Here is a 25,958-nt window from a genome sequence, read left to right as displayed (position 1 = left end):
TGCTATGCAACCCCACTCTAAAGATCCTGAAAGAGAGGCAGAGAAATTTTAAAAAATTGACAAAATTCATGCATGTATTAAGTTGCAGTCTCAGGATTTAAACTCATGTAGTCCCGACCCTGGGTCTGTGGTTTTGAATTCTCTGTACTGTATCATTCCAATTATTCACTCAGCTTGTAAGAAGATTCCTACTGCCTTTTCACTTGCAGTGTCTTTCTGTGAGAGTAGGATACTTCCCTTCTCCATGGTCCAGTTAATCACAAGACTTGTTTTGGCAAATGAAATATGAGGAGACTTAACACATGCCAGTTCAAAGCAAAGATTTAAGACACAGTACATATTTCTTCCAGATTCCTTGCCCTTTCCCTCAGTTCCAGAATGGCATGTCCCAGGAAGTGCTGTTCCTTTAGACTGAGTTCTGAAATGAGACGACAAGGAGAACACAGCCATAGCCCATCCTCACTATTGCCATGGAACGTCAGTGAGACAAACTTGCTGCAAAGCCACATATTTTAAGGTTGTTTTTTAACAGCAGAATAATTTAGCAAATACTGACTAGTATAAGAACAGTTACCAAGAAGTGGGCACGATAGCAACAAGCACCCTAAAGTGTGTGATATCACGGCCAGGTGGAGAGTGTTGAGGAAACCGTCACTGGGACCTATAAAATAACACTCATGTTATACAGGGGTACACATTTGTTACTTTAGTTGAAAAATTAGAGGTCAGAATGATCGTAAATATTGTTAACAGCTACATTTTTTTAAGATTATAAAAGAAATTGTTTCTTTGCACAAATAGAGGAAAAGAAAAAAAAAGTTGGAATTCTAAGACACAGGGTGGAAAAATGCAACCATGACTCATATTCAACCAGTAAAAGATATCTTGAAAAATTGCTTTGACTAACAAAATTTGAAGGAGACTCAAATTAAGACTCACCCTCAAAGACCAAAGAAAAGCTTTGTGGAATCCTTTTAATGAATTAGTGTGGTCCAGTAAATTCTTCCTAGTGGATAAAATACATAAGAGCAAACAGACTAACAGCATGGCTTTCCACAAGCCTGATGAGCTCTCAGTGCTGGCAATAAGTTTAGAGAAAGAGAGAGATACATTTCCAAGAGGTGTGGCATTTTAAGGTAAAATGTATAAGAGGATAAGCTATACCCATTGTCTAAACTTTTATAAACCATTACATGTATCTGTTGCTGATTTACTTTGAATCATCAAGGTTCCGCTTAAGCGTTTCCTGCTCTGAATTAGATACCATACCCATCCACCAAGCCTTCCTCTGATCATCTGGCTTATCTTTATGAAGATGATTTTCACTCTGCATCTGACTCTTTCCCTCCTCTAGTCTATGAATTCATCGGTGATGTGGACAGGGGCTTTTAGCTTTTTATCAGATATGTGTGCAAAAGAAATATGATACAATAAATGATGAATGAGCGACAGAGAATGAATATACTCACTGGGAGAGCAAAATTACCTAGCAAATTACAATAATCCCCAATCAGTATTATAAACAGTTTCTAAAATTCTAAATTCTGCCTGACTCTCTACTGTGCTAAAATAATATTAATAATAATAAGATCTTTGAAGTTGGAGATTTAACCCATATAATAAAAATGTACTACATAAATCTCATAAAGACGACAACATTCTTTACATACAGTCTCAGGAAACTTTAAAGAATTTTTCGTTATTTATTTGACAAAGTAAAACTTATATGAATCCTAGACAAAAATCAAATCAATTCATCACAGTGCTTTAAAATTTAAAGTCATTAAGGCAGTTCATAAACACATTCCTTAAATATTAACCTAAAAAATTGCCCAGGCATATTTCCATGGTTAGGACCTCAACATTTTAGAATACAGTCTTTCAGTAGGCATATTATGTTGGTTCAGTGTACTCTTCACTTTTGAGCACATCCTAAGCAAAGCATAAAGAAATCATTTGAAATCACGTACCTGTCGACACCAGAGTTTACGAAATATTTGCAGATAGGCCAACACCATAAGGCACAGTGGTGCCATATACGTGACCAGGAAGAAACAGATGTGATACATCTTGGGGTAAATTTCACCTGAAATGAAAGCCAAAATAATGAAATCTGGTTTTATAATTCACATATTTTTTTAAAGGTGTGTCTGTCAATGTTTTGCCTTCAAAGTACACATTTAACTTCTATACGATTTCACTGGCATGTCACACACACACACACACACACACACACACACACACACACAAACACACACACGATGTGAAGTCTTAATTTCATTTAATGTACTCAGAAAGGAATAACAACTAACAATTTCTTACTGTGTGTTAACACTGGCTATCCAAAGTCAAGCATTCATTTATCAAAAATAAGTTATCTAGGCTAATTAACGAAAATTAACTTGGAATGCGCTATACTTAAATTCGCAATAGGAAACAAGACAAGTGATTCTTTCTCATTATAAGTTTCTGGAGAAATGGGAAGCTATTCCAGTTGTACCCCCATGTACGAATGTGGAAAATTTTTCGAAAAATAAACACAGCAAACATTTAATGATTCTTTTTGTTGATTATCAGAACAATATAAAATTTATCTCTCAGTATTTTGTTTGTATGTATATATATGTTTGCAATGCACTTTTAATAAAAATGACATTCTTAAGGTTTTTTTACTTAATCTTTAAACAATTTTTTTTAATATTTATCTCATTGATTTAGTCATGAGCACCTCTAGGATTGTAGTGATTTCTTGCCATTAAGTCTAGGTACACAGGCGATACGTATCACAGATTGGGCCTTTATTAAAGAGTCAATTATTCAATTAATAAATAACATTGTGCTTTAATATATATTTTTAGCTTTTCTAAATATATTTATTACTGACTTTTAATTGTTTTATTTATTTTTTTAAAGATTTGATTTTTAATCTCTACACCCAACATGGGGCTCGAATTCACAACCCCGAGATCAGGAGTCACATGCTGCACCAACGGAGCCAGCCAGGAGTCCCTACTGACTTTTTAAATGCTTTGAAGGATATTTTTCCCATACTTGTATTTGAATATATCACAGTGATCCAGTTACTTTTACTTAAATGGAAAACAGGAAATAGAATGCATCCTACATGGATTCCATGGATACTAAATGCAGTAATTAGATAGAATTCTAATTCAATGATAACAAAATACAAATTTAATTTTTTTTTCATTTCTAAAAATTAAGCAGCTTTATTTGGCTTTGATATTGGCAATGAGGTTAGTTCCATACTATTATTGAGGAATAATGCTATCACCTCTATGCATTTTTTTCCCCATAGCTTCAGAAAGGGCACGTAGAAGCATGAAGAGTCAGTTCTGTGATCAAATGTGGTAAGGACAATTTACAGTCAGGATTAACCAACAGTAACTATGAAGATGAACACAATAATTGATAATATTCATTGAACAATCATTCATTTCATTGTTACTGAATATGTTTTAAATATATCTATGAGTTAACTATTCTCCACAATCTTGAGTCCATCACCTTGTCTTCTAGAGTTGGCTGAGTTTAACAGTCTCCTTATTTTTCTTTCTAAACTCCATCTTCTCAGGTAGATGTTTTTCTTCACTGTAATCTTCACAGGGGACAGCGGGGTGCCTGTGCTTCTGGTAGAGAGCAATCAAGAGACTGATTTGGGGTGTCATTTTTAGCTCTTCTGTGGCCCAACTGGCTCACACCTACTCATGTGTTTCTAACTTCCTTTTAAGTTTTATCCCATAAAACAGGCCAGTTACATAAAAAGTGATAGAATCTGAGCAGTGACTGGAGGAATAACAGCCATGCCCTTTGAAGTGCCACAACCAGCACAGTATTTGGTAAGCCCATTTCAGAGGAGTGGAGGATGACCTGGACACTTCCCAGGCACCTGAGTGCCTTTGAACTTTTATTTGTTTTGAAGGTGTCACATGGGCTCCCAGCTTTGAAGCTGACAGACGTTTGAGGTCTACCTCCGGCTAACCTGAGTGAAGGAGAGTAGATTTGAGAGGTAATATTTTTCTTTTTTAATTGCAGCTATGGATACCATCACTGTGATAACAGTTTGGGTTTTAAACAGATGGGAGAGAAAGCTCATTCTGTAGTGGGTATATTTATAAATAGTTGGTAAAATATGTAATTGGCTGGTAAATGCATAGTATGATAATGAACACCCACACAGAGAAAAGTTGATCAGGTGAAATTACACTTGCCAGCTGGGAGTGATTGTTTTAATAAAAATATTATTATAGATAATTGGAGAAACATGGTAGTCTTAACATTCTTCATTCCGTACTTAGAGTCTAAGCTAATTGAAAACTTATAAATGCCATTGGAATTTTAAGTTGAATGGGTTGAAACTTTCTCTGAAGTCTCTCTGCACTTGATGAACAATGTCTTCTATGTATTCAAGACATTTATATATAACCTAGAATGTAGTTACATGAAATTTGTTGCACTCAAGCACTCATATTATAAAACAACATCTTAAAGATTGGCAACCATTCAAAATTAGTGTCTCTCCTCAAATAATAAATAGGTACAATCTGAATAAATTCTTGCATATATATCAAACCAATAATTACGGAGCAAATGTGGATCTTTATTTAGTCCCCAAAATCAGAGATCAAAGAATAATGTCCTATGTTAACAAGGCAAGACTTAATCTCAGTGAGTTAAGGTGTATTATTGAGCCAACATGCTAATCTAATTATCTATAATCTACAAACACTTTGTCCTTCATGTTATACCTATCAGGGACTCAATGGACCAATAAATTAAAGTTCCCAAATATTCCATATAGACTGTCTTTTCAAAGTTTATGAATCCAATAAAGTTTACTTGAATCTTTATTTTATTATCTTCTCTCTAATAAAATGTTATATGTATGTGTGTGTATATATATGTATGTATATATATGTATATATGCATGTATGTATATATGTATATATATGTATATATGTGTGTATATATGTATATGTATATATGTATATATATATGTATATGTATATATATAGAGATACACATATATGTATATATAGAGAGAGAGAAAAAAAGAGAGAGAACATATATGTACACTGAAATTCAATATATATATATATTTTTTTCAAAATCTTACAATAGGCAAGGTGCTATAATTAATTTGACTGTAAAGAAGGACTCCATTATTATTTTCTTTCAGACCACCAAACAAGAATTTGGCAGTGAGATCCAAGAAAAGAGAAATTATAAATCCCCCAAGGTCTACAAAATGTTTGGCAAACAAGACATACTCATTAAGTGTTGGATGAATGGTGAGACCATTATATCTTTGAGTGCACAAAAGGAGTTAGTTTCCTTCCAATAGAATATGTTCTGTGAAACTGCATTTACAAATCAAGCAATCAAGAAACGATGTATATAATTCTGGAATAATTTTAGAAGTGTGAATGAATGTAACATTTACAAAGACATATTTTAAAGATTATTTAAATAAATATTAATATATTTGTTTTGAGTACTGAGTGTGCCTTCCAGAAGTTATGGCTTGTGGGTTATTGGTTTTGTTTTGTTTTTTTGGTACAAGCCATCGGCAATAATACATATAATGAGTTGCAGAAATAACTTATCCACAAAATATTAAATATTTATGGTAACATTTTCAGTAAGACTGAGACAGAGAGTTCTCAGTTATTCTGCACCACGAGTGACATAGCGTTTGCAAGACTTTCCTAAAAGTGATTTGATAGATATGGATCAAGTGATCACACTGTTCACTGGTTCTTTCTATGCTGTAATATATTGGGTGTAGGACAATTATGATATCACTGTCTGCTTTTATACCTATGTTATTGATTAAACTTTGGATAAAAAAAAGAAACACAGTTCACGAATTAATCTAAAATAGAAGATATTTCATAACAATTTTTTTTTAAATTGGACTAAATGTTTTCAGACTTTAAAGATGTTTGAACTTTAGAGAGCCAACACTATAAAATATAATTTCCTATGGTCTTTTTAGCCGGCTATTATCACACACGTGTCTGAGTTTTAACATTTTAAGTTGACCATGGACTTCTAAAGAGCCTATATAAAGAGGTCATGCTATGTAAAAATTATTATAGTGAAAGAGATGTCTAATGATCAAAATGATAAGAGCTCACTTTGATTCTTTCATATTCTTCTTGAAAACACTAAGTGATTTAAAATTTCATTTAATATTCAAAAGGTTAATTTCACAAATTTTATTTTTTGATTTTGTGGATGGTAAACTCAATTTTGTATGGCTTAACTTAAGCCTTTATAATCATGTTAAGTAATTGTGGACTAATATAAAATCATTTTTCAAATAGTTGCCCTAAATTACTTCTGAAGGCTTTTAGAATTTTAAATATTCAATAGCAGTTGCTGTTTTTAGTAAAATGTCTCTGCTAGAGCTAGATAATAAACGCTAAAGGTTGAAATGAGTTTTAGATATTTATATTTTTTACTCAAAGTAATTATAAAGTGATGTGGCTATTTATTTAATCAGAATTAATGACAGGATTCCCTAGCTCCAGAATCTTTTTGTCAATGAAAGTGAATGCTGCTTGATTATTCAGGGCAACATTAAAAAAAGAAATACAATCTTATCAAAGCAGTCTACAAATGTATAAACTAATTACTAAAATATTTTAGAGGGGCGCCTGGGTGGCGCAGTCGGTTAAGCGTCCGACTTCAGCCAGGTCACGATCTCGCGGTTCCTGAGTTCGAGCCCCGCGTCAGGCTCTGGGCTGATGGCTCGGAGCCTGGAGCCTGTTTCCGATTCTGTGTCTCCCTCTCTCTCTGCCCCTCCCCCGTTCATGCTCTGTCTCTCTCTGTCCCAAAAATAAATAAATGTTGAAAAAAAAATTTAAAAAAATAAAATAAAAAAATAAAATATTTTAGAGAAAATACTACTGACATGTTAGATTAAAGGTAGGTATTTAATCTTTGTGCCATTTTCACAAGCTTAAAGAATCCAACTTTTGAGTTGGAAGCTTAAATTTACATGTACTTCTTTGCTTCATAATCTGCAAATAATTTATGGCTCAATTTCTTCATTAATTAACAAAAGCATTCTGATCAAGAGATCTTAGACTGATTTCCAAATATAACTCATTGTATAAAAATTGCCTAAGAGACATGTCACAATTGGTCGCCAAACCAGTCTTTCCAAACACAGTTCTGGAAAACACAGTGTGTTTTCCAAACACACCTGCAGAAACTACAGGTCCAGTACCCTCTTTTCTTCTTTCAGGGATAGTTCTCATAGTGTGGGTTTTCTCCCTTCCGGGACACCCTTTCCCATTTTCCCTGTTTGGAGAATCTCTCCTCCAATTCTTCACTGAAATGTTAGCGGCTCCTTTGTAAACATTTGTTCAAATGGCCAGGGCTGAGTCTGTTCTCTCATTTGTGTTCCTAGCACTTTGTATACAAGTATACGGAAATACTAATTACATTATAAACATTTGTTTGTTTGGTTTTCAGTCTCACTCCCTGCAATGTGTTCCCATAGGCAGTCTATTTCTCTCCAGGTTGGCATAATTCCTGGCATATCCTAAGTACTCAAGATGTTGTTTGAACATTAAATAAATGGGACTTAAGACTCTAAAGAAACAGACTTACCCTTTTGGAATTTTCCATTCATTATGTTTTTGTCTGCGTCGTTAATAAGGAAATTTGGGGGAAAATGAAGATGATCCAGAGAAAATATAGCAAATGAATTACAATGTTAGAAAGGAAGGGAAAACCTCAATTTCAAAAATGGCTAGTTAATATTTGGGACAATAGACACCACGGACTGTGCAATTTTAGTTACTATGGGTCTTTGGATAATATATGAAAAGTAATCCCAGTGCCTTTTAATTTTTATCCTGTTAGAGTGAAAGCATATGCCTAAATTTTTAGTTCCTGACTTTTTTCTTTTCAGTGTTCCAATCAAAGTATTAAGGTAGGAAATAATATAAATTCAAAGATTCAAATACTTTAAAATACCAGACCCATAAGCAATCCATGGGGTACACTGTTTTCATTGATACATTTTCTAATATTCATAAATGTACATCTGTCTAATAAACAAATTCCTTCCTAATGTTTAAACTTCCTAAGTATGAGCCATTGTTATATACTTACCCAGAAGATAACAGATTGTTTTCCTCAAATTTAATGTAATAATTTTGTAACTAGTACATGCTATACTAAAACGCAGTATTGTTTGATTTCCTTGCTGTGTCCAGGTTTGTGCCATCATCAGGTATTGATAGAAGTGTTTCCACTATTACAGAAAAACCTTAAAGGCTCTCACTGAAAGTTTTGAACCAAAAGAATATAAGGCCTTCAAACTTCTGCTTGTTTAAAGTTAACTGCCACACATATCAGATTGGGGTGCCTGGGTGGCTCAGTCAGTTAAGCATCGGACTTTGGCTCAGGTCATGATCTCACAGTTCACGGGTTTGAACCCCGGGTTAGGCTCTGTGCTGACAGCTCAGAGCCTGGAACCTGTTTCAGATTCTGTGTCTCCCTCTCTCTCTGCCCCTCCCCTGCTCATGCTCTGTTTCTGTCAAAAATTAATAAAAATTTTTAAAAAAATTATAAATTTAACTGCCATATATATATCAGATTGGAAACCAAAAGGATTCATAATTTATTCTTTTTTTAAAATGTTTCTTTTGGGGCGCCTGGGTGGCGCAGTCGGTTAAGCGTCCAACTTCAGCCAGGTCACGATCTCGCGGTCCGTGAGTTCAAGCCCCGCGTCAGGCTCTGGGCTGATGGCTAGGAGCCTGGAGCCTGTTTCCGATTCTGTGTCTCCCTCTCTCTCTGCCCCTCCCCCGTTCATGCTCTGTCTCTCTCTCTCCCCAAAATAAATAAACGTTGAAAAAAAAATTAAAAAATAAAATAAAATAAAATAAAATGTTTCTTTTGAGAGAGAAAGGGATTGTGCACATGTGCATGTGTGCACACAAACAGGGGAGGGGCAGAGAGAGAGGGAGGGAGAGAATCCCAAGTAGGCTCTGCACTGTCAGCACAGAGCTCCACGCAGGACTCAATACCTCAAACTGTGAGATCATGATCTGAGCTAAAATCAAGAAACGGACGCTTAACCGAGTTACCCAGGTGCCCACATAATATAATTCTTAAATCAGAAAAAATTATGTGATAATTTATCAGTTTAATATTTTATGAATAAACACAGCAAATTTAGATAATTTGACTTAGAGAAGAGCATAAGTCTACATACTCAACTCCAGTCACGTTTCCAGGCAGGACATGGTTTTAAAATGAAAATTCCCAGTTGTATCTGAAGCCCATTAGAGAACTTAGCACTTGAGGCAATAAAACATTGTACTATCTTGTAAAATGTTAATCACTCTGGAATATGTATTTGGATTGTATAAATGAGTTTTTATTGTTTTAGAGAATTTAAGAAAATCTGGCATAATTAAATATAAATTTTAGGGAAAGTCCTTCCATTCATTCTCTACCTGTAAAATATGAAAACTAGATAACCGTGCATCAATGTTTCCAAAAGACAGAGGTAGGTGGAGCTATTCTGTGAAACTGTTTTGGGTTCCTACTTGGGTTTCGTGCTTTTGCAATACTTTATTAACAGATGCCAATAAAACATACAAGGTCAGCTTCACAATGGCTATGCAAATCAAAATTTTAGTTTTCAGCTGTCATATAAATGTCAGCCTGTGGCCCATAATGTACTTACCGCCCCAGCGCTCATCACACACAGTAAAGAGAGTGGTTTTATTGGCTAAGCCAGGGAGCATGGTGCTGCATTCCATGACTATGGCCTGAGGAATCATTATAATGCAGGAGACAATCCAGATGATGACAATGCTATTCCTGGCCCTCTTGGCTGTGCTCTTAAACATCAAAGGGTGACAGATTGCATACCATCGATCCAAGGCAATGCAGCTCAGTGTGAGAACAGACACAGACACTGACACGGTCTAGAGAGAGAAAGAACATAGGACAAGAGAAGCACTTGGTGTTAAATGGATCCATTCTTTGTATCCTTATCACATTAGAAAGGGCCGTGCAGATAATCAGACTCAAAGTGGTTACAAAACATTTCATGCTAGTTTTTTCCCTAAAAAATATAAAAGTACTATTTAAAATGTATCAGAGAAAAAAACATATTTCCTGTGAAACATGGAAAAGGTGATATGAAAAGGCTGCAATCATTTTATGCTAAATGTTTTAATTTGTAATATGGCATTCTTTGAGTAATTACTGTCATCATTTTATCTTGCAACTTTGCATTGGCAGGGGAAAAATACTTTCGAAAAACAAAATAGAACATATATGTTTAGTTTGAACTAGAAAACTCTCACTTATAGAGACAATGACGTGTTTAGCTTTTAAAATATACAGAAATCTGATTGCAATTGCATTTAACTAGGATTTTTTAAATTATGGATGCTGTGGTACATATTTTCAAATAACAAAGGCTATTTGTGCATCGGTTCATTTCTAGCATGTTGCATGCAAAGGCAAGAGTTATGTTAGAAGAGAATCCTGTATGGGACTCCTCACTATAGTTCTCTTATTGGTGGTATGAGCAACCGGCCTCTCAAACTCAAATAGATTCACCTAGTCCAGATTTCCGTATAATTAACACCACTACAAGTGATGCTTAAAATTTTTTTTTTAACATTTATTCATTTTTGAGAGACAGAGAGTCTTGTCTCATTTTGAGAGACAGAGAGACAGAGTGGGGGAGGTGCAGAGTCACAACCCAAAGCAGACTCCATCAGCACAGAGTACTGTATTTACTGGTGCATAATACACACTAGCATCCCATTAACAACACTTTCTTGGCGGGAGGTATAAAATTGCATCTTATCGTAAGTGATTACAAATGAGAGCTGTGTTGCTGCTTTCACTTCTAGGAGGGCACATCTGGGTACCTTTTTCATTTAGACTTTGATATTAGCTTAAATCAACCTGATAGCAAATCATTTGAGAATGAATCCAGTGAAGATTATAAATGTTGGAAAGGAAGTGAGATAAGATGATGTGAACTTCCGCTGTTAAGTGCTTGATCTTTCACCCATACTATGGGTACCCTGTGGTCAGGGCAATGCTGGAGACTTGCTTTCGTAGATGATGAATCTGTTCCATGCTAGCATATAGATATGACAAAAAGACATCAGAGATCCATGGCAAGTAGAAGTGGAAATTTGGGGTCGCCTGGCTGGTTCAGTCGATAGAGCATGTGACTCTTGATCTCAAGGTTGTGATTCGAGCCCCATATTGGGTATAGAGATTACTTTAAAATTTTTAAAAATTAAAAAAAAAAAAAAAGACTTGGAAATTTTGCCACACTGCATATTTGGATACAGGAGCTAATAGACTGGAAAGTAGAAAAGTGTGACAAAGAGATTGGGGGAGACTATCCCACCACCACTTCCATTTCAGTTGGCTTTGTTCTTTTCCTGACACGTCCTGTGCAGACCTTCTTCTGCAGTTAAAAAAAAAAGTCACTCTGAAAAAGTAGTCAACTGCTCCTGTAAGTATGAGAATTAAATATGTTTTAATTCTCTAAGAAATCTATGTTAATTATTCACTAAATAGCCCAGTAAATGTTAATGGTCTTGGATTTATAGAATTATTAAAGATACAAAAGGGTCACTTGAATTATTCAGCTAAGCTTTATTATATTTGTGAGCTTTTTAAGATTTTTGTGCATTTTCCAAAGTGTTATTGTTTATTGGTCATAAGCCTAAAGGTTGTATTGTATTATACTCTATTCTAATTAGAAGAAAAATAACATGTAAGTCATAGAAAATTAGTGCATATATATATACAAAGAATCTTAAACTGAATGACTGAATAACCTTAAAATCTGGCTGGATGTTTTTTGTAATATGTTTTTAAACTTTAAGTAGGATGCAAGTTTCATATAAAGGATAAAGCCATCAGTTTCAGTATAGCACAACTAAGGAAAAACAACTACTCAAGACTGAATGAATGGCTTATTGCCCATTGATACTATTCATACCATTTGGGGAAATTCTATGGAAAATGGGAAATAAATGCTGAGAAAATTTGGAGATAGTAGTTTTACCAGTACACCAATATTTTTGTGCATTTATAACTTTTAATAAAGAACCAATGCTGAGTGAGGTAATAAATGGATATATATATATATATATATATATATATATATATATATATATATATGTTTTTTTACCTGATTCAGATTTTGTGGTTACCCAGCGATTTTCCCTTGGCCTATAGAGGAGAGAATAAGCTGAGGTCTTGACTAGACTGGGCAGTGTTGATAGAGAAGCAGACAGAGTCTCTCAGGAAATGAAAATGTTCCATCACTGTAGGATTTGCTAATAAATTGTGCTGTATGAAATAGTACTGTCAATAACTTTATAAGAGACCCATGCCCTGCATCACTCACTGGGTACACACTGCATCCAATTTGTTCTTTCATGTTCACAGAAGAGTCTGAAATACCTGGTCTATAAGAAGTTATCACTGTGCATTAGAGAAGGACTGTACCAACTATAGGGTGACATATCCCTCTCTTATCATTCCAGTGTTCGCTCAGGAATCTTCTGGTTTGCAGAGAAAGCATAAAATTTTCTCACTCAGCCAAAAGAAGTTTCTGGACCAGTGAAGCCATCTTGAAACTTAAGAGAACCCCTCAAATTTTTCCCTGGGTGGTTATTAAAACCAAGAGATGGTAAAATATTATAGTTCTGTGCTATTTATAATCTCCCCCAGCGTCTTCATGCAAAACCATATGACCCCTTTATTACTGTTTTCTTCTCCCAATGAGGATATTTTTCTCTGTTGCTCAATGTACTATTAATCTAAAAACAAGCAAACAAAAAATACTGAATTTTATTTTTGTGACCAATTCATGGTTTTCATCTGACAGACACAAATTAAACTTATAGCTAATGTTTCCAGTAAAGTTTATAATGTCCATGGCATTTTACACTTACTATTCTATCAGTAGTGTCTAATCTAAGAAATTATCACTTCTTATAAGTTTACTGTAGAACTATTGAGCTAAATATCTCTTCCTAACACTTAAGATCCAAAAGCCTTATCATATTTTCTAGCAATGGGCTGTTTGTGATCTCCCCCAACTTTTGTTCTTATTAAAACTTTATTTTGGGGATACTTTTAAGATCACATAAAACTTGAGAAGTTACAGAGATTTCCCATTTACTCCCTGTCTCTCTCAGTATCACCATCACCCCACCAGAGTGGTACATCTGTTACAATCGATGAACCTACACTGACACATCATAATCACTGAAAGTCCATAGTTTACATTATGGTTCAATCTTGGTGCTATACATTCTATGTGTTTGGAAATATGTCCACCATTTTATTATCATTTTTTTCTGTGCTCATTCCTTCCCACCTCTGGCAACCATTTATCTTTTTATCGTCTCTCTAGTTTTGCCTTTTCCAGAATGTCATATTATTGAAATCATAACAATGTATAGCCTTCTCAGATTGGCTTCTTTCACTTAATAATAAGCATTTAAGTTTCTTCTTTCTTCCATGTCTTTGCATGGCTTAATAGTTCATTTCATTGTAGTACTACATAATATTCTATTGTCTGGATGTACCACAGTTTATCCATTTACCTACTGAAGGACATCTTGGTTGCATCCAAGTTTTGGTGATTATGAAGAAAGCTGCTATAAACATTTGCATGCAAGTTTTTGGGTAGACATAAGTTTTCAACTCCTTTGGGTAAATACCAAGGAATGCAACTGCTGGGTCATATGAAGAGATGTTTAGTTTTACAATAAACAAGCAGAGTGTGTTTCAAAGTGCCTGTACATCGACCGTAAATGAGAATTCCTATTGTTCCACATCCTCACCAGCATTTGGTGCTGTCAGTGTTCCAGAATTTGGCCATACTAAGAGGTGTATAGTGGTATTTCATTGTTGTTTTAATTTGCATTTTGCCGATGATATAGGATAAAGAGCATCTTGTCATAGCTTCTTTGCCACCTGTATATCATAATTAGTGAGGTGTTTCTGGCCCATTTTTTAATTGTGTTATTTGTTTCCTTACTGTTGAGTTTTCAGAGTTCTGTGTATATTTTGGGTATCAATCCTTTATTATAAGCATCTTTTTGAAAATATTTTCTCCAGGTCTGTGGCTTGTCTTCCCTTTCTCTTGTCATTGTCTTTCACAGAGCATAAGTTTTTAATATTAGTGAAGTCAACTTATCAATTATTCCTTTCAGGATCATACCATTGGTATTGCACCTAAAAAGTCATCAACATACTCAAGATCATCTAGGCTTTTTTCTATCTTATCTTCTAGGAGTTTTTTACTTTTACATGTTATATTCAGGTCTATAATCCATTCTGAGTTAATTTTTGTGAAGTGTCTAGATTTTTTTTTGCATGTCCAATTGTCCTACCTGCACCAATATTTCATTACTGGGAGTATATTTTCATCCCTTCCAAATAATGTGATGACCATCTGGGAGACTGGATGGAGTAGGGACTGAGGGGTAAGGGAGGGTTACAAGAAGATAAGCGGAGAATTGCCATGATCTCATTCACTTTCCGATTGCTAAAGGGAATCCACCTCTTTAAGGGCTGTGGCTGTGGCCATATTTTTAGAACTGTCAGAATACCCATCACAAAATTATTCTCTGAAAGTGCTTATTCTCAATTTATTCTAGGGCAATTCATTGTAGAAAAAACTACTTCCACACAGAACAATAAAATGTCTAATGATGATGATGATGATGATGATGATAACTGATGTTTATTGAGAACATACTATATTTTTGTAAGATCATTCTCTTCCAGAGGGCAATCACTATTCCATGTAATTTATATAAATTATCTTAGTAAAATTTCATCACAACCATAGGAGTGAGCTATAATAAAAATTATTATCCTTCTATAATAAGTGAATCACAAAGAGCTTATGTATTTGGATCAAGAGCATACACTAAGTAAATAGCAGAATAGAGATTCCAAACCTGGTAGTTTGATTCAGAACCAACACTGAAATATATTCACTGTACTAATTTGATCACATAACTTTAATTTCTCATTGTGAAACAAAATCACTTAACAAAAATAAAAATAAACAGACCTTGCTTATTTGAGCTAGGAGAGGCTCAATCATTAATTTGTTCAATTTCCTTATTTTACAATGGGAAAATTAGAGATCAAAGAAATAAGAGGTTTTCTGCTGAGAAAGTCATCTAATGATGACTTGAGGATTCTACTGTTTTATTTTTCACCCAGAACTTATTTACCCAGAAAGTATCAAGTATTATTTTTTTAAGTTTGTTAATTTCTTAAGCAAGTATATTTCTCTTAGCTCGCTAGTTAATTTACCAGAAGACCATAACTGAAAATACTTCCAATACTTAACTGAAAATACTTTTTCAGTAGCTTCTGTGTTTGAATAGATAGAAGTATGGAAAAAAATTACCTGTAAATAAGGAATAACTTTACAGAGGGACTGTCCAAAGAACCAGGTCTCGGTGATATCCACAACCAATGTGGCTGGGAGGCAGGTAATGGTCACGAGCACATCAGCCAGAGAAAGGTTGACTATAAAGTAGTTGGTTACTGTCCTCATGTGGTGGTTTTTCCACACTGCCACACAAACTAATTTGGAAAAAAAAAAAGAATAGTTACCGTTAAGGACTAAATATTTTTGTCCCCACAAAATTCCTACGTTGAAATCCTAACACGTTGTGTGATGGTGTTAGGAAATGGGCCTTCAGGAGATGAATAGATCATGGTGGCAGATCCCTCAATAATGGGATTAGTGCCTTATAAAAGGGACCCCAGAGACATTCCTTGCCCCTATCACCATATGAGGACACAGTGAAAAGCTGTTGTCTATGAACCAGGAGATTGGCCCTTACCAGACATTAAATCTGCTACAGCTTTGATGTTGGACTTCTCAGATTTCAGAACTGTGAGAAATAAATGTATGTGGTTCATAAGCCATCTAGTTTATGGTATGCTGTTACAGCAGCCCAAAAAGACTAAGACAGTAATAATACAAAGAAAACAGGTACTGATGAGGAAATACTGCCAAGCTAATTAATACTCCTGTAAGGTCCACAAATAAACATTGAAAAGGGAATGTACTATTTTCATTGAATCAGTCAACTTAATGTGAATTCTGAATCCATGCTTAAAATGAGTTCATTTGTTTCTCAATGGATCATAATACTACATTCATTCTTGATTTTGAATCACGATTCCCAGAAGTTAAAGAACAATCTTTGATTCTTCTTTCTATTCCCTTAGTGCTCAGCATGTAGTAGAGACTCAAGAAATATTTACCGAAGTGAGATGAATTAGGAGCTAGCTATTTTCAATGAACTATAGTGTTTGCCTCAGCCATGACATTTATCCTATCTGCTCCCAAACTCTGCATTTAGAACATTTAATAGATGAAGAGGTTTAAAAGACAAAAGCCAACAATTATTCAACCCCTATTATTGGCAAACAACGAGCTATATGGTTCATATATAAAAGGCTTAGGTCATTTAATCTTGACAATCACAAGGGAAGACATTGTTACCATCATTTTTTACATGAAGCAATTGAGACATAGGGAATTTGTGGAGCTCGGTTAGGGATAAATGGATCATAAAGCACAGAACTACAACTGCAGCTGGGATTCAACACCAAGTGAGAAATCTTGGTCTTTTCACCATGCCTTTTTCTTTATTTGAAAAAATGAATGGGTTATAGCAAGATACGTATAACTTCCAGAGACTCAATCCTCTTTCCTTGCTGTTACTCTTGATGGCTTCTAAACATCACTTCCTATCAAACACATTTTTCAATACTCTCAGAGTTGAGCCTTCCTCATTGCTTTTCAGTGTATCTTCATTTTTAAAAGCTGTTCTTATCTTGTTCAGTTGCTCTTTATGAAAAGAACATCCAGTTCCTCAATTCTCTGTCCTCCTCTGTGTGGTGTATCCAAAAGTTACATAACCACTGACTCAAGAACTATATAGGTGTAAGCACTGCTACCCACATCTATTGACAGTTTGCTTCACTAAAAGTAACTGAATTTGCCTTGGGTATCATTAAACTGTCAGAGCTGTCACCTATACACCCAAATGATGCAGTGATTAGTAACCTTATGTAGTGAATAAATAAAAGCACATTTTGTTAAATTTAAGTCACTAAATAAGGATTTCTTTTGGACAATTTTATACCATTTATTAAGAGTTTCATATGCTGAAAATGTTTTCAGTCGCTCCTGAAGCTTAAATTACCTTTAAGTCACCAACAGATGCTAAGTTAATAAAATACCTGAATTCCTGAGGACTGAATTTTCAAAACTTCACATCTTTCTCTAATTTCAGTATACTAGTATCCAAAAATCCAGATGAATTTTATTAAGGTAAACTGTAATCATTATTATTTGAAAGTGATACAACTGAATGATTTTTCCCCAGAAACACTTGAAGACATACAAACATACACACACATACACAAAGGAACACTAGTATTTGAGTAACATGTTATCATAACTTGTTATAAGGAAATTGATATAAGTATCACACTGTTAATACTTGGTCAAGAAATGACTCAAATGGTGCAATTTTGGATCTAGGAAAGAAAATAAGACTTAAAAAAATACAACCAGTTCTAGATTTACTCCCAAGTATCTATATTTTGAAGGGGAGACAAAGATGGAAAGACAGTATTGATGAATTATGACTAGCCAATATGAGAAAAGTATACTTTCACCTGGTATCAGTTTTCAGCCATTGAATATTCCTTATGCTTTTCCTTTTATTCCCATGACTTACTCATTCCATAACTGGAGGCCTGTTATATCTTATAAGGGGTTAATATCTAAAATATATAAAGAACTTACACAACTCATCACCAAAACAATAAACAATCTGATTAAAAAATGGGCAGAATACCTGAATAGATATTTTTACAAAGAAGACATACAAATGGCCAAAAGACACATGAAAACATGCTCAACATCACTAATTGTCAGTGAAATAAAAAGAACAACCACAGTGAGATATTGTCTTATACCTGTTAGAATGGCTAACGTAAAAAATGCAAGAGGTAGAGGTTGGAAGATGACAGTGGAGTAGGAGGATCCTAGGCTCACATTGTCCCACAAATACAACTAGATAATTATCAAATCATCCTACATACCCCATAAATCAACCTAAAGACTGGAGGAACAAACTCCATAACTAAAGGTAGGGAAGAGGCCACATCAAAGAAGATAGGAAATGCAGAGATGCAGTTTCGGAGAGAAATAGATCATGGTAGTTGTGCTGGGGAGAGAGCCACAGTCACGAAGGGCTACAGACAAACTAGCACACAGGGGAGTGTATGTGGAAAACAATCTCCCACAGAAATTGGGTTGGAAAGCAAGAGAAACTGGATTTTGTTAGTTCTTGCAAACAACAGGTCTTAAAGTCTGAAGTTTTAAAGGCAGGACATTTGACTAAGATACAGCCAAGAGGACATTGGGGCTGCTCTTGGAGAAAAGCAAGGGCAAATAGCCTGTGGACATACAGCATGGAAAGACCAATCTGAAGAGTGTCTGGGACACATATTGGGGAGGTCATTCACTCACCTCAGAGCATGTCCCAGAGAGGCAGTGTTAATGGAAAGACCTCTCTGGGGACAGAGGAACTGGCCAGGGCCTTTCCCTTACCCATACCTCAGCAAAAGTACAGGATTACACTTACTTTACAGGAACCAGTGCAATGTCTACACTCACTACCCAACTTGCTTATGCTAAGACCCACCACACTCCAGTGGAAATGCCCCTCCCAATCATGCTTGCCTCAGACCCATTGTAGTAGTTCTCATCCCCCAGAAGAGTGGCTCACACTACATCTCCCAGTGTAGGAGTTTTGCAGAGCCTCAGTTCCAGATGCCGCAGTGATAGGTCTCATTTCACAAACAGACCAGAGCACACCTGGTTAAAACATGCCACATTCAGGCCAGGTACCAAGCCCTGACCTTAATGGGCAAAGAGAACCTTTGCAGATGACAGGCCTGAAGGATCAGGCAGCCAGGACAAAATAGCAGAGCACAAGCAGCACAGAATGGAGACACTCCTGGAAGTACTAGGCCTTAGAGAACAGGGGACATTACACAGCATGGCACCACATGATCTCTTTTTCATAAGGGCATTACCTTCAAGAATTGGAGATGTAGCTGACTTTTCTAACACGGAGAAAAGGGCACAGAGACTTATACAAAATGGGAATACAGAGAAGTGTATCCCAAATTAAAGAATAGGACAAGGCCACAGCTGGAGATCTTAGCAAAACAGAAACAAGTAACTGCCTGATAGAGAACATAAAGTAATGATCACAGGATGCTCATTGAACTCATTGAATAGCTGAAAACTTCCCTAATTTGGGGGAAGAAGAGATATCCATATCTGGGAGGCACAAAGAACTCCCATCAAAACCAACAAGAGCAGATCCACACCAAGACAGATGGCAATTAAATTGGCAAAATACAGTGATAAAAAATTTCAAAGCAGCAAGACAAAAAGAAGTCAGCAACTTTCAAGAGAAAACCCAGAAGGCTAGCAGAGGATTTTTTTTTTTTTCATTTTTAAGCTTAACTCACTATATATATATAATTTGTCAAATTGGTTTCCATACAACACCCAGTGCTCATCCCAACAGGTGCCCTCCTCAGTGCCCACCAACCACTTTCCCCTTTCCCCCACCTCCCATCAACCCTCAGTTTGTTCTCAGTATTTAAGAGTCTCTTATGGTTTGCCTCCTTCCTTCTCTGTAACTATTTTTCCCCCTTCCCCTCCCCCATGGTCTTCTGATAAGTTTCTCAGGATCCACATATGAGTGAAAACATATGGTATCTGTCTTTCTTTGCCTGACTTATTTCACTTGGCATAATACTCTCCACTTCCATCTATGTTGCTACAAATGGCCAGATTTCATTCTTTCTCACTGCCAAGTAGTATTCCATTGTATATATAAATCACATCTTCTGTATCCATTTGTCAGTTGATGGACATTGGCTCTTTCCATAATTTGACTATTGTTGAAAGTGCTGCTATAAACATTGGGGTACAAGTGCAACTATCCAAGCCAGAGGGGAGTGGCATGATATATTCAAAGTGCTGAATGGGAAAAATCTGCATCCAAGAATATTCTATCCAGCAAGGTTACCATCCAGAATAGAAGGAGAGAGAAGGACAATCCCAGACAGGCAAAAACTAAAGTAGTTCATGACCAATTAACCAGTCCTGCAAGAAATATTAAAGGGGACTCTTTGAGTGGAAAGGAGAGACCAAGAGTGAAAGTACAAAGGAAGGAAACACAAAACAGTTAAAATAAATATTTCTCTAAAAAATCAAATAACTCACAAAACTAAAGGATGTAAAACATAAAATTATATATCTAAAACATGGGGAGGGCAAGAGTAAAGAATGGACTTAAACTTAAATGACCATCAACTTAATACAGACTGTTCTATGTAGGAGATACAAACCTAAAGGTAACCATATATCAAAAACCAGTAATAAACATACGTAGAATAAAGAGAAATAAATCCAAATATATCACCGAAGAAAATCAGCAAACCATGAAAAAAGACAAAAAAGAATCAGAGAAAATCTTCAGAAACAACCACAAACAAGTAATAAAATATGTATACAAGAGACTCGTTTTAGACCTAAAGACATCTACAGATTCAAAGTGAGGAGATGGACAAACATCTACCATGCAAATGGTTGTCAAAATAAAGCCAGAGTAGCAATACTTATATCAGTCAAAATAGACTTTGAAACAAAGACTGTAATAAGAGACAAAGAAGGTCGGTATATAATAACAAAGGGGACAATCCAAGAAGAAGATATCACAATTGTAAATATGTAACAATGTAAGTACCAAACATAGGAGAACCCAAATACATTAAACAATAACAAACATAAAAGAACTAATTTATAATAATACTTATAATAGTAAGAGACTTTAACACCATACTTAGATCAACGGACAGGTCTTCTAAACAGAACATCAACAAGGAAACATTGGCTTTGAATGACACACTGGAACATATGGATATAATAGATATATTCAGAACATTCCATGCTAAAACAGCAGAATACACATTCTTTTCAAGTTCTAATGGAACATTCTCCAGAATAGATCACATAGTAGCCCACAAAACAAGCCTCCACAAATTCAAAAAGATCTCAGTCATACCATGCATCTTTTCTGACCACAATGCTATGAAACTAAAAGTCAATCACAAGAGAAGATCTGAAGAGACCACGAATAGATGGAGGTTAAATAACATGTTACTAAACAATGAATGAGTCAACCAGGAAATAAAAGAAGAAATAGGAATGTACATAGAAACAAATTAAAATGAAAACACAATGGTCCAAAACCTTTGGGATGTAGCAAAAGTGGTTTTAAGAGGGAAGTTTATAGTCACACAGGCCTGCCTCAAGAAGTAACAAAAATTTCCAGTAAACAACATGACCTTACATTTAAAGGAACTAGAAAAACAACAACACACAAAACCTAAAACCATCAAAAGGAAAGAACTAATAAAGATAACAGCAGAAATAAAGGATATAGAAGCTTAAAAAAAAAACAAAACACAACAGAACAGATCGATGAAATCAGGAGCTGGTTCTTTGAAAAAAATCAATAAAATTGATACACCTCTAGCCAGACCTATCAAAAAAAAAATGGAAAGGACCCAAATAAACAAAATCACAAATTGAAGAAGAGAAATAACAACCAACACCAGGGAAATATAAACAAATATAAGAAAATATTATGAAAAACTGTATGCCAACAAATTGTACAACAAGAAGAAATGGATAAATTCCCAGAAACATATAAACTACCAAAATGAAACGTTAAGAAATAGAAAATTGAAAAGACCAATTACCAGGGCACCTGGGTGGTTCAGTTGGTTGGGCTGCTGACTTATGCTCAGGTCATGATCTGTTGGTTTGTGAGTTCAAGCCCTGCATAGGGCTCTGTGCTGAGAACTCAGAGCCTGGAGCCTGCTTCTGATTCTGTTTCTCCCTCTCTCTTCCCCTTCCCTGCTTGCTCTCTGTCTCTCTCTCTCAAAAATAATAAACATTAAATTTTTTTTAATAAAAAAAAAGACCAAGTGCCAGCAAAGTATTGAATCAGTAATCAAAAAACTCCCAGTAAACTATAATCTGGGACCAGATGGTTTCACAGGAAAATTCTATCACACATTTAAATACAAGTTAATACCTATTCTTCTCAAACTATTCTAAAAAAAACAGAAAATGAAGGAAAACTTCCAAATTCATTCTATGAGGCTAGCATTATCCTGATACCAAAATCGGATAAAGACACCATTAAAAAAGAGAACTACAGGCCAATATCCCTGGTAAACATAGATGCAAAAATCTTTAACAAAATACTAGCAAACTGAATCCAACAATACATTTATAAAGTCATGCACCATGATCAACTGACATTTTTTTTAAAGTTTATTTATTATATTTTGAGAGAGTGCATGCACAAGCAGGAAAGGGGCAGAGAGAGGGAGATGGAGAATCCCAACCAGGCTTTTTGCTGTCAGCACAGAGCCCAGTGCAGGGCTTGATCTCATGAACCATGAGATCATGGCCTGAGCCAAAACCCAGAGTTGGATATTTCACTGTCTGAACCACCCAGATGCCCCAAGTGGAATTTCTCCTGGGTTGCAAGGGTGTTTCAATATTCACAAGTCAATCAACGTGATACACCACATCAGTAAGAGAAAGAATAAGAACCATATGATCATTTCACTAGATGTAGAAAAAACATTTCATAAATTATAAGCTCCATTATGATTAAACCCCTCAACAAAGTAGGTTTAGAGGGAACATACCTCAACATAATAAAGGCCATATATGAAAACCCCACAGCCAACATTATCCTCAATGGGGAAAAACTGACAGCCTTTCCCCTAAGGTCAGGAACAAGACAAGGATGTCCATTCTAATCAATCTTATTGAACATAGTACTTGTAGTCCCAGCCTCAGCAATAAGACAACAAAAAGAAATCAAAGGCATCCAAATCAGCAAGGAAAATGTCAAACTTTCACTATTTGCAGATGACATGATACAAAAATAGAAACCCCCAATTTGCTAGAGATACGACCCCCAAATTGCTAGAAGTGATAGATAAATTCAGTAAAGTCACTGGATACAATATCAATGTACAGAAATCAGTTGCATTTCTACAACAATAATTAATCAGTTAAAAGAGAAATTAAGAAAACAATCCCATTTAAAATTACACCAAAAATAATAGGATACCTAGGAAGAAATCTAACCAAAGAGATAGGACCTATAGTCTGAAAAGTATAAAATTGATGAAAGAAAGTGAAGACAGCATAAAGAAATGGAAAGACATTCCATAGACTGGAATAACAAATATTGCTAAAATGTCTATACTACCCAAAGCAATCAACACATTTAATGCAACCCTATCAAAATACCAATAGCATTTTTCACAGAACTAGAATAAACAAATCTAAAATTTGTATGGAACCACAAAAGAATCTGAGTAGGCAAAGTAATCGTGAAAAGAAAAGCAAAGCTGGAGGCATCACAATTCTGGACTTCAAGTTACAAAATTGTAGTAATCAAAACAGTATGGCACTGGCACAAAAATAAACAAAGATCAATAGAACAGACTAGAAAATCTAGAAATGAACCCACAACTATATGATCAATTAGTCTTTAACAAACAGAAAACAATGTCCAATGGGAAAAAAAGTCTCTTCAACAAATGTTTCTGAGAAAACTGGACAGCAACAGCAAAAAGAAAGAAATTAGACCACTTTCTACAACATACATAAAAATAAATCAAAATGTATTAAAGACCTAAATATGAGACCTGCAACCATAAAAAATCCTAGAAGAGAATACGGGCAGTAACTTCTTTGACATCAGCTGTAGCAACTTTTTTCTAGGTATACCTCTTGAGGCAAGAGAAACAAAAGCAAAAACAAAACAAAAACTATTGGGGACTACATCAAAATCAAAAGTTTCTGCACAGTGAAGGAAACAATCAACAAAACTAAGAAGCAACCTACAGAATGGGTGTGGATATATGCAAATGAATATATAACAAACAGTATACAAAATCTATAAAGAACTTGTCAAACTCAGGCATTTTGGTGGCTCAGTCAATTAAGTCTCTGACTCTTGGTTTGCGTTCAGATCATGATCTCATGGTTCATGTGTTGGAGGAGTTCGAGCTCCACACAAGGCTCCACGCTGGCAGGGCAGAGGCTGCTTGGGATTCTCTCTCTCCCTCTCCCATTAGCTCTTTCTCTCTCTAAAAAGTAAATAAATGAACTTAAAAACAAGTTTCAATTAATTTATCAAACTCAATATCCCCAAAACAAATAATTTAATTAACAAATGGGCAGAAGACATGAACAGACATTTACGCAAAGAAGATATACAGATGGCCAAGAAACACATGAAAAAATGATTATCATCATTTCCCATCAGGGAAAATGAAAATCAAAACTACAATAATATTTCACCTCACATTTGCCAGAACAACTAAAATCAACAACACAAGAAACAACAGATGTTAGTGATAATTTGGAGAAAAAGGATCACTCAGGCATTGGTGGGAATGCAAACTAGTGTTGCCACTGGGGAAAACAGTATTTAGGTTGCTCAAAAAGTTAAAAATAGAACTATGATCCAGCAATCACACTACTGGGTATTAACCCAAAGAACACAAAAACACTAATTCAAAGAGATACATGCACATCTATGTTTATAGCAGAATTATTTATAAGAGCCAAATTGTTGAAGCAACCCAGGTTCCCATTGATTGATAAATAGATAAAGAAGATGCGGTGTGTGTGTGTGTGTGTGTGTGTGTGTGTGTGTGTGTGTGTGAATATTATTCAGCCATAAAGAAGAATGAAATCTTGCCATTTTCAATGACATGGATGGAGCTAGAGAGTATAATGCTAAGTGAAAAAAGTCAGAGAAAGACAAATACCATATGATTTCATTCATCTGTGGAATTTAAGAAACAAAACAAATGAGCAAAGGCAAAAAAAGGAGAGACAAATCAAGAAACACACTCTTAATTATAGAGAACAAAGTGATGATGACCAGAGGGGAGGGTGGTGGGGGAATGGGTGAAATAGGTGATGAGGATTAAAGAGTGCACTTGTGATGAGCCCTGGGTGATGTAAGTGTTAATAACTATATTGTATACTTGGAACTTATATAACATGATATGGTAACCAATTGGAATTAAAATAAAAACTTAAGCCAAAAGAAAAAAAAGCAAGACATTTGTGTTGGCGAGGATTCAGAGATAAAGGAATCCTCATGCATGGTTAGTGAAAATGTAAATTGGTACAGCCACAATTAAAAATAGTATGGGGGTTTCTCAAAAAACTTAAAATAGAAACACCATATGATCCAACAATTCCACTATTGGGTATTTCCCAAATAAAATGAAAACACTAACTCAAAAAAGATATACACACCCCTATGTTAACTGCAGCATTATTAGCAGTAGCAAGATATGGAAGCAACCATCTTAATATATCTTTGAAACAGAAGTTGAAAAGGAAGCTGTCACATCACTGAAAGGGTTTTAACATAGGTCCATGGAATTTTGGAGTTGGATATCATTCAGTCTAACTTGACATCTGATGGATAAATCACCTCTGCACCCATTCCACGTGAACGTTTTTAATAGTGGGGAATTCACGGCTTGCTGTAGCCCTTGAGCTCTTTTTGTGGTGGTTTTAGCTATAGGAAGTTCTTGCTCATGTTAAGTTGATATCTGATTCTGTTTCATTTTCATGGTTTCGTAATTCTTTCCTAGAACTCAAGAAATAAACCTTATCTATTTTTTTCTACATTGTACCTGTATTTGTTTCCTAGGGCTGG

The 25,958-nt window shown here is 35.3% G+C and overlaps 1 protein-coding gene across 2 annotated transcripts in view; it reads right to left on the bottom strand.

Moving 5' to 3' along the window:
* The window catches only part of HCRTR2 (hypocretin receptor 2), a 113,759-nt gene that overhangs the window by 26,875 nt on the left and 60,926 nt on the right, over positions 1–25,958 (bottom strand). For both annotated transcript variants that reach the window (XM_086707090.1, XM_025925591.2), the window contains exons 2-4: positions 15,473–15,651; positions 9,731–9,974; positions 1,971–2,086 (exon numbers count right to left, since the gene is read on the bottom strand). In XM_086707090.1, the coding sequence (XP_086563216.1) occupies positions 1,971–2,086; positions 9,731–9,974; positions 15,473–15,651 (539 nt within the window). The remainder of the gene's footprint in view (positions 1–1,970; positions 2,087–9,730; positions 9,975–15,472; positions 15,652–25,958) is intronic.

The sequence above is a fragment of the Puma concolor genome, chromosome B2 (genome assembly GCF_028749965.1).
Source record: "Puma concolor isolate L17-30 chromosome B2, mPumCon1.1.hap2, whole genome shotgun sequence".
Classification (NCBI taxonomy): Eukaryota; Metazoa; Chordata; class Mammalia; order Carnivora; family Felidae; genus Puma; species Puma concolor.
This window is presented reverse-complemented; position numbering and strand designations above follow the sequence as displayed.